The sequence below is a fragment of the Anser cygnoides genome, chromosome 2, assembly GCF_040182565.1.
Source record: "Anser cygnoides isolate HZ-2024a breed goose chromosome 2, Taihu_goose_T2T_genome, whole genome shotgun sequence".
Taxonomy (NCBI): domain Eukaryota; kingdom Metazoa; phylum Chordata; class Aves; order Anseriformes; family Anatidae; genus Anser; species Anser cygnoides.
Window position 1 is genome coordinate 112,811,868 of NC_089874.1, and position 9,352 is coordinate 112,821,219.

Genomic DNA, 9,352 nt, shown 5'->3' on the forward strand with positions numbered 1-9,352 from the left:
CTGGTCTGCTCAGCCTCCTTTACTAACTGACAAGAGTTTGTCGCTTTGAATTTTGGGAGGTTTTCACAATGCAGGGTTCCAAAATCATGTGTTGTCCAGTCATTCTTATTCCCCCAGAAGACTTTTTCTCCATTGCTGGAGGGAGCCATACAGCAGCAGCACGCAAATTACCAGGCATTCCCACAAAACTCACGCTATATGACTCAGTATTGAACAATATTTTCCAAGCGTATCGCTCCAGGTAGCAGTTTCAATCACTGGGAACAGAGCTGAGCTTCCTCCTGAAATCATATTTGATTCAGTAAAGAGTGATTTCAGTAGCTTCGGTCTAGGAACATCTCTGCCATGTACAGCAGAAGTCTGCACCCCTTCTGCACATCTTCCACAAGTGTCAGGACTTGAAGACCACATTTTTTCAGGTGGGCCAATCTCGAACAACCAATGCCAAGCAGGTCTTCAGCTTGGACCTCTTAAGCACATTCTCTTTCTAGGTGGGCACGAAATGTAATGGGATTATATGCATGAGCACTGCATAATTACTGAATAAACCTAACAGCAGTTTGTCACTCTGTGCTGTCCTTGGGAAGCAGTGACTTGATTTTCTTACACTGTTACTTTGAGAAATCCCTGTTCTCTCGCCCTCCCCCCAATGAGTATCTCTTTGCATTCTTCTCTGAGCGAATCTGCCCTGAATCAGAGCTTTTATCTGGCTTTGCACTAATTCTGCACGCATACCACCGATACCAGCGGTGTTTTAAGTTCTCTCAATGTCCTGTTAGTCAGGAAAATGCTGTTGTCGAAATTAGCGTATAAGGTGAACACATGGCGGGGAGGATATGACCAGTCTGTTTCAAATCCTGGACTTATAGTTTTTTTTTAAAATAATTTGCTAGGAAATTGTCATTTAATTCCTGTGCTTTAGTTTTTAATTGTATGAGCTTAGAAGGAAATAGAGTTTAGTTTAAGCTAAATTGCTGTTACCTTTCAACGTAGCTGAATATAGTCCCTGAGCTACAATAAAAATAATAAACACGAGCAGCTATTGATAAACGGAATTGAAGATTAAAGGTCGGATATCCTGTCCTCGGCTTTGTGCCGACAAACCACCCTGCCTGCGCTTTTTCGTTGCGGCCGCCTATTACTCCTTAAGCCCTAAGCAAGTCTTGATGTGTCGCAGGCACATTTTTTAGGACAGCCCGGCACAACCTTGAGCCAAAGCGAGTATCCACCACCGCCCGAGCCGGGAGGTGCCGGGAGGGTGTCAGCACACACACAGCTCATTAAAAGCAGATTAGGTGACGAGCTCCTCCAACAGACCAACGCCGCTGGAAAAGAATGGCTCCTGAGCACGGGAATTGGCAGAGAGAGGGGCACCGGGCTGCGGATCTTGGAAAGCTGGGGTTTCGGTGCCGTGTGTGTGGAGCTAGACTTGCTTCGGCAGTTCCTCTTAATGGACTCGAGCAGAAGAATAAGCACCAGTAAAGGCGTTAGGGGTGATTTGGTGACAACATGTGGAGACTGAATAAGAAGGTATGCCAGGCACGAAAAGTTAGAAGCACTGATTAAATGTTAAAAATGAATTAATTGTTATTATTTTTTTTTAAATGCGATGCAGCTTTCACTGCTAGCTTCTAGGTTCCTCTCCCCCAAACACTAGACGAAATTGCATTGTTTACAAAAATTTATTAATACAAACTTTACACACTTTGTATAACAGTTATCAAAGTCCTAGTTATAGATATCATGTGTGTAATAATACTTTGCTGCAGTTCTGTTTATATTCATTCGCACACAAAATAAGTTCTCCAAGACTAACATCTACCTAAACTAGCACTGTATCTCAAATCTGCTCAAGTTTTGGTAAGGCTGTTGGCGTTTCTAAAAAGTACACAGAGGATAACCTAGGCGGTCACTTCATGATGCTTGCAGCTAGCCACTGAACTCGAACGGCTAAGGTCAGAAAGAAAACGTCAAGAGAGCCCTAGGTCATTACACCACAGCCGACACAAACACAGCAAACTCTGCCCATTGCCACAGAACAGAAGACAGAAGTACGACTAAAAACGCAAGCCGATGTGTTGCAGCATCGTAGGGCCACTAGATAGCCATCCGTCAACTCGTGGCGATTTACAAGGTGAAGAGAAGGCACCAAAGCTGCAAACTGAGCCCCGCGGCCCTCGGCCCCAGGAGCCCGGACGGCAGCACCCGGACCCCCCCCCCCCCCCGGAGCTCTGCCCGGGGCCGGGGCTGTCCCCGGGGGCGGTTTTGCCCGAGGCTTTTTTTTTTTTTTCTTTTTTTTTTGGGGGGGGGGGGGCTGGGAGAGGATGAGGGACGTTGTTTTCGTAAGCAATCGACGGCTCGAATTCGGGGCTGTTTCTTTTTTTTTTCTTTTTTTTCCTTTTTTTTTTTTTTTTTTTTTTTTGTGGAAAGACTCCTGTAAGGTTTGTGTGGGGAGCTGGAAGGAAGGAAGCGGTACCTACGTGTCCTCCTCCGCCACCTGCCCGCGGGCAGGGAGGGGGGCGAGCCCCCCGGCCGGGATCGCCGCTGCCGACGGTCCCCCGGGTGCAAGGTAAGATAGGAGTCCGTACATAGAGAGATGAGGTGAAAATGGTTTATCTCGTTAGAAACCGGACCACAGGTGAACACTACACATTCTTGTATGACAAAAGTTCGTTTTATGAAATAAATTTTACTAAGCAATAAGCCAGAATGTAGAAAAATACATTTTACCTCCAAACTCAATAAACAAGGAACAAAAACTTTAGTAGTAGTGCATAATTCTTTAGTGGTAGCTACAACAGGGGTTCCTAAACTTTTACAATAAGAGCTTGCATAAAACAGAACAAAGGAGTGAGAGAGCGTTCACAATCTTTTTTTTTTTTTTTCCCCAAAAAGAACATAACCCCAAAAATAATTATAAAAAAAGGTGACTCGGGTGGGTTAAACGGTGTTTGGAAAAGTGCGAAGAGAGGATGAGAGGCGGGAGGGTCTATAAGAAATAATAATAATAGTAATAATAATAATAATAATAACAACAGTCAAAGAAAAGAGCAACTCCGACCGAAAAAATGCGAAGGCGAGAACCCTGCTCATTTACACACGATGAGAAGCATGGACAGCACTGGAGAGTAACACACTGTACTTTGCATCCAGGTCCAGTACCGAGCTGCCCGCGGCAGTTGGGTAGCGGATCGGAGGGGGGGTCGCCTCTGGACCCCCGGCCCCTTGGGGCCACCCCAGCTCACGTCCCCGCTGGTCCCCAAAGGGTCCTGGCTCCGCTCTGCCCCGCAGCCCTGCCCGGCCGGCCACAAGAGCACTGCGCGGGGCTGGGTGCTCGCTATCCTTGCTTCGGGGGTCGTTGGGGTTTTAGGTATTTTTTGGTCTTGAGTTTTGGTTTTGGTTTTCTTTTTTTTTTTTTTCCTTTTTTTTTTTTTTTAACTATTCTCCCTCCAATAGGCAACAGAGATGTGCACAATTTGGATCGAGCTGTTGTTTTCGCGTGGGGATTGTCCTCTAAGCTCATTATTTGAGGAGACACTAATACAGATACGACTGGAATCAAAGAAAGCAGGAAAAATAAAACTAAAAAATCGAAATCTAGAGCAAAGGGGACGCTGCCCCTTCAGAGAGCTAGTGGCAAAGGAGCCTGCCTTGAGACTCACCGGGGGAAGAATCTGCTTCAGCAATTCTCCCAAATCATTTTCCTCAAAATCCCCTGGGAGCAGGGCATCCTTCTCTATGTACAGTAGCAAATGGTGAAAATTAATGTCTTCGACCCTGTCGCGGATAAAAATACTATCCTTTTAATTTCCATTACAAAAATAGGAGTAATATTCAAAACAATGATTGTCTTTTTTTTCTATTTATTTTATATAAAAACATAAACAGCTCAGGCGAATTCTTGTTCTTGTGCAGGCTTTATATGAAGAATTGTTCTTTAGTATTCGTAGTAGTATTTATATATATATATTTATATATTATATATAACTTAAGGATTGGTCCACAAAGTAGATCTGTGCGTTTCTCTAGTGCTTTTGTACAAAAGAAAAACAATATTATTATCAAAATATTCATTTAATGGCTTTACTTCATACATAAATACATGTTTAGATAACACAGGAGCGGTGATTGTTCAGTCAGTTTGGAAATGACTTTTGTTTTTGTTTAGATTTTTTTTGTTGGTGGTGGGTTTCTCTCTCTCTCTCTCTCTCTCTCTCTCTCTCTCTTTCTCTCTCTCTCTCTCTCTCTCTCAGGACTTTGTATACACGGGAGGGGCTGGTTACTCATCGCTACAAATACGCTACTCGGCGTCCTTTGTTTTTAACTCTTTGTTTATACCTTTTCCCCAGGACGGCCGCTAAGTATTTCTTGACAGCCATTTGTTTCCGGTAGCGGCTGTAGCTGTCCGTGAAGATGCCGTCTATGTGCCGCTTGGTGAGCGGTTCCGCCTCGTCCCCCAGGCCGCTGCTGGCACCGCTGCAAGCACCGAGAAGCACAGCTCCATCAGCACAGCATCACCACCAGCACAGCTCCACCACCAGCACAGCATCACCAGCACAGCTCCATCGGCACAGCATCACCGGCACAGCATCACCAGCACAGCACCACCAGCACAACTCCACCACCAGCACAGCTCTATCACCAGCATAGCAGTACCAGCACAGCATCACCAGCACAACTCCACCACCAGCACAGCATCGTCACCAGCACAGCATCACCAGCACATCCCCATCAGCCCAGCTCCACCACCAGCCCAGCTCCGCCCCGCTCCGCGCCCCTCCGCGCCCCCCGGCCCCGAGCCGCCTCTCCCGGGGGCGCAGCGCGGCGGCTCCGCGGGCAGACAAAGACAGCAGCCCCGGCCATGCATTATTCATCCAGCCGAGGAAATGTCACCTCCCGCGGGGGGCGTCTCGCCGCCCCTGCCCCGCCGCCGCCACGGAGCGCCCCGGGGGTTCGCCCCGCCGCGTACCCCCCTGGGGACACCGCTGCCCACGGGGGACCGGGGATGGAGGAGGGGTCTAAGGGAGGGGATGCCCAACTTCTCGGCGTGAAACCAAAATAAAATAATAATAATCGGGGAAAGGAAGACGGATCTAAATGCACATATGCGCGCACGGGCGTGTTACACCGAGGAAAACTCCCTGCACGCCGGCGCTGGCGCCGGGCTCCCGCTGCTCCGGGAGAGCCCCGGCAGCCGTGGCCGGGGGCTGAGGCTCGGGGAGCCCCCAAACACCCACACATCCCCCCACATCCCCCCCAACCCAGCCCCGCCGCCGGCGCAAGGCATCCCCGGCGGCGGCCCGATGCGCTTTGTTCCCTCCAGCGCCCACCAACGCCCACCGCGCGGAAAAGAGCGAGCGGAAAGCCTTACCCGACCCGCTTGGCCATCAGGGAGTGCAGATATTTCCTGGCGGACAACTGGCCCAGGAGTTTCCTGTAGGCTTTGTTGAAGATCCCATCGGCGTGCCTGGGGCCGGAGGGAAGAGCCCCCGGGTGAGCGGCGACACCCCCGGCCCTCCCCGCCGGCTGCGGGGGGCGGCTTCTCCCCGAGCCCCCCCGGGACCCCCATTCCCCACCCGCAGCCCTCCAGGAGGTAAGGCTGCGACCCTATTTCTTCTGGTGGCCGGGCAGGAAAGCGGGACCCGGGCAGGTGGTCGTTTGTTTTGGGGTCGGGTATTTTTTTAATATTTTTTCTCTGATTGCTAGCGGCTTGGTGTTTTTTTTTAGGTTTTTTGGGTTTTTTTTTTGTCCCCCAATCGGCTCGGACACACCCGGCTCGAAATTGTCGCCTGCCACCCCGCGAGCTGCGGTCACCTTTTTTCCGGTGGGTAGTACAAGGTGTACATCTCGCCCAGCACGGAGGACGGACTCGCTATCCCCAGGGGCTCGTGGTCGTAGGCGAAGTCCTGCAGAGTGTTCCCGTCCTCGTCGTACACTTCATCCTCCAGCCTGGCAACGAGAGCAGCAAGGGGAAGGAGTCAGCTCCCTCCGTGTCTCCGCACCCGGCGGTGCCCACCCGCTCCTCCCGCCCCATCCCCGTCCAGCCTCTGCGGGGCAGGACCACGAGGGACGGAGCACGCCGAGCTCGCGGAAAATCCTCCAGCATCCCCCTTTTTTCCCCATCCCCAGGCCCGAGGAACAGCCTCCCCTCTGCCGAGAGCTGGGAGCCTGGTGCCTCCCAAGCGGAGCGCACGCACGCACGGGCAGCACCCGCACGCACAAACCCGCACACACACACACACACCCGCCCGCACACACACACACACACCCGCACACACACACACACACCCGCACACACGCACCCGGCCCTGTGCAAGGGGCTGGCCGGGAGCCTGCAGCATCCCCGACGGGGACCGGGAGGTCAGCGGCAGCCCCCCGGGGGCTGCGCCCCGCTCCTCCCCGCAACGCCTGCGGGCTGGGGTGGGGCTTGCTCCCGCTGCTGCTTTTCGTTGAATGGTGGCTCTGCCCTTTGAGGTCCCTCCGGTTCGGTGTCCCCCCCCCCCTCCCCCCCAACCTCTCCCCCCCCCCCCCCCAAGCCCTCCCCGCCTCTCTCTCTCTGCAGTACGATGTAGGTCATCGTACGATACAGGCAGCTATTTTTGTCCGCGAGCTTTAGCGGAGGTATTAATAATAGATGCCGCTAAAGTGTTTCGCTCCTGCTAATTCAGGCGCTTGAATGGAGGGGAGCCAGCTTGCCGCCGGCTAATGGCCCCGCAGGCCACCGAGCCCACCGCCCTGCCGCCCTTCTGCCCGGGGAGGGGAGGGGGCTGCTCTGGGCCAGCCCCGACGGGCTCCAGGATCCTGCCAGGACACCTCGGAGCCCCCCAAAGGACACCCCGTAAAGGGCACCCTCCTGGGCCACCCGGCATCGCCCCCCTCCCACAGCCGAGCCGCGAGGCGGGGGTCCCCCGCAGGGCCCCCCCGGAGCAAAATCGAGCTCGGGGGGGGGGGGGGGGGGGGTGGCAGGACGGCAGCAGCGAGCCCACAGCTCCCCCCCGAGCCCCCCGAGCAGGGTGGGACCGGGCTGCCGGGAGCCGTCCAGAGGCCGGTGCGCATCCCACGGGGGGACCCCGCTGCTGCCCCAAACGCCTCCGGGGGGCTCCGAGCACCCCCGGCACAAGCCGAGAGGGGCGGCACAGGCACCAGCCCGCGATGCCGAGTAGATGGATAAGGAGAGAAAACCGCGACACCTCGGCAGCCGCCTTCCCCCACGAGGAGGGAGGTGGCACAAAGACAGGTAAATAGGGGAAGGGACCGAAACCCCGCAAACTCCGCCGGCACCACACGAGCCGCGGCAGCTCTCGCAGGCCAGCAGGCGACGGGGCACCCTGCCGCCCCCAGCCCACGGCAGGGCAGGGATGCTCGCCGCTCCGCCGGCCGGCTGCAGACAACCAAAGCTGCCAGGGTCCTGGGGGGGGACACACAGGAAGGGGGGTCCTGGGGGAGGCAACTCCCCACCCCCTCCTCTCCCTGTCACTGGGGACAAGAGGCTCCCCGGAGAAGTTAGTGCTGCAGCCGGGGGGCAACCCGCTGCCTGTCCCATCAGCACAGCATCCCCCCAGCTTGTCCCCCCCGGCGCTTACAGTCCTGCCAGGGTGTCCTCTCTCAGGACGGACAGGGTGGGCATGCAGGAAAAGAGGAGGGGGTTTCTTTTGGTGTCTGTCCCCCCTTCCCCTCTTACTTCGTCCCCATTCCCTTAGCAAGAGCAGGGCCTGCGGGGGCCCGGAGGAGCCCCGGGGCGGGGGCCGGACCCACCTGAGCGCCGGGTACTGAAGTCCAGCCGCAGGTGAGCAGTAGACGCTGCAATGCATTATTATGCCATAGACCAGGAGTGCTAGGATCGCTTTGCTACACATTGCCACTCTGTGCGGGAGGGAAAGGAAAACCGCTGTCAAAAAAAAATATATAAAAAAATAAAAACAAAAGATATATAAAAATAAAAAATAAAAAATCTCCCACGACCCACCAAGCCCTGGCCGAGCCCGCGGGGGAAGGATGCTCGGCGGCGGAGCGGCGCGGAGCGGGGAGCGGCTCGGAGCGGTGCCGCCGCCGCCCGCCCCGTCGGTGCCCGCCCGCCCGCCCGACCCGGGACCGCGGCGGGGAGGCCCCGGCGAGCTGCCTCGTGTCCTTACCATCAAACTCTAAACACCCGGCACTAAGAGCGTTTGGCTGCGAAACTAAAAGGGCAGGTCTTTAAAAAATATATGGGGGAAAAAAAAATAAAAGAAAAAAGAAAAGAAGAAGAAAAACCCAAAATAGAGGGGAAAAAAATAGAGCTGTCTCCCAAGTTGCGGCCGAAAGGAGTTAAAACGCTCGTAGCATCGCCTCTCCGATGGGCGAAGGACCCGCGGGGTGAAGACGCCGCCAAAGCAGCAGTGAGTTGTTTGCTGATTTTAGGGGGATCCGCTCCAAAAAGAGGAAAAAAAGAGAAAAAAAGAAAAAAAGCGAAAAGGAAAATAATAATAAAAAAAAAGTTTGCAGGTAGCAGCGCGGATCTGGAGTGGAGTCTGCGAGGGAAGGGAGAGGAGGGATGGATGGAGCGAGGTGTCGCCGGAGAAGGGAGCGCAGGGGAAGGGGGAAGAGAGCGAGCGAGCCCGGGAGGGAGCGGAGGCGGGGAGCCGCGGGCTGGCTGCGTGAGCTGTTGTCTTCCCCAGCTCTCTCCCCTCACTGAGCGCCTTCTCAGCCTTCTCCTCTTCTTCTCTTCCTGCTCGGTGGCTCCAAACTTGACCAGCCTTCCGCAGCCTTCCGTCTGATACGCAATTAGCAACCAAATCTTTGCAAACACCCCGCTTCGGCAAGAGCCCTCTTCGTAAACATTCGCCTGCTCGTTACCTTAGAGGACGGGCAATATTGTTTGTTGCCCCCGTGGTGGTGTCCGGATTTTTATTCATGAATCAAATGCCTTTTTTTTTTTTTTTTTTTTTTTTTTTTTTTCCCGGTCACGTAATAATCGGGTATCAGAAAAGACGTCACCACCCCAATTCCTCAAGGAACACGGTTCTGTGTCGTCCTCAAAGATGAGCTTATCAGGAGTCATAAAGCTTCTCATAAACACCAACTCACGCTTCCAAAAAAAAAAAAAAAAAGGCTAAAATAAATAAATAATAACAACAAGAAGAAAATAACACCCAGAAAACCCACCCCATCCCGCAAAGCCTTACGAGGGTGCTCGCCCCGGCCGAGCTGTACCTGCTGCGGGAAGGGGCCGAGGGGCAGAGGAGGGCGGTGCGGGATGGGGGGGTCTCCTCTCCGGCTCACCCCCAAGCAGGACCCCCACTTCCACTCGGATTTGGGGATGGAGAGGGTCTTTTTTTTTTTTTTTTTTTTTGAGGACTATTGGGAATGTTGTTGT

The 9,352-nt window shown here is 54.0% G+C and overlaps 1 protein-coding gene across 3 annotated transcripts; it reads right to left on the reverse strand.

The window, feature by feature from the left end:
- Window positions 1-3,400: 3,400 nt before the first annotated feature.
- Window positions 3,401-8,983, reverse strand: ADCYAP1 (adenylate cyclase activating polypeptide 1). Of its 3 annotated transcripts, none has more exons than XM_048057808.2 (5): window positions 8,833-8,983; window positions 7,756-7,863; window positions 5,815-5,949; window positions 5,372-5,467; window positions 3,401-4,476 (listed from the first exon to the last, which is right to left on the reverse strand). In XM_048057808.2, exons 1-5 carry the CDS (start codon window positions 8,889-8,891, stop codon window positions 4,290-4,292), a joined length of 585 nt encoding a protein of 194 aa, XP_047913765.1. In that variant the 5' UTR covers window positions 8,892-8,983; the 3' UTR covers window positions 3,401-4,289. The 3 variants fall into 3 exon arrangements, with proteins under 3 accessions (XP_047913765.1, XP_047913766.1, XP_047913767.1); XM_048057809.2 differs by lacking the exon at window positions 8,833-8,983 and adding an exon at window positions 8,133-8,826; XM_048057810.2 differs by lacking the exon at window positions 8,833-8,983 and adding an exon at window positions 8,133-8,826 and having other exon boundaries at window positions 7,756-7,888.
- Window positions 8,984-9,352: the final 369 nt, after the last annotated feature.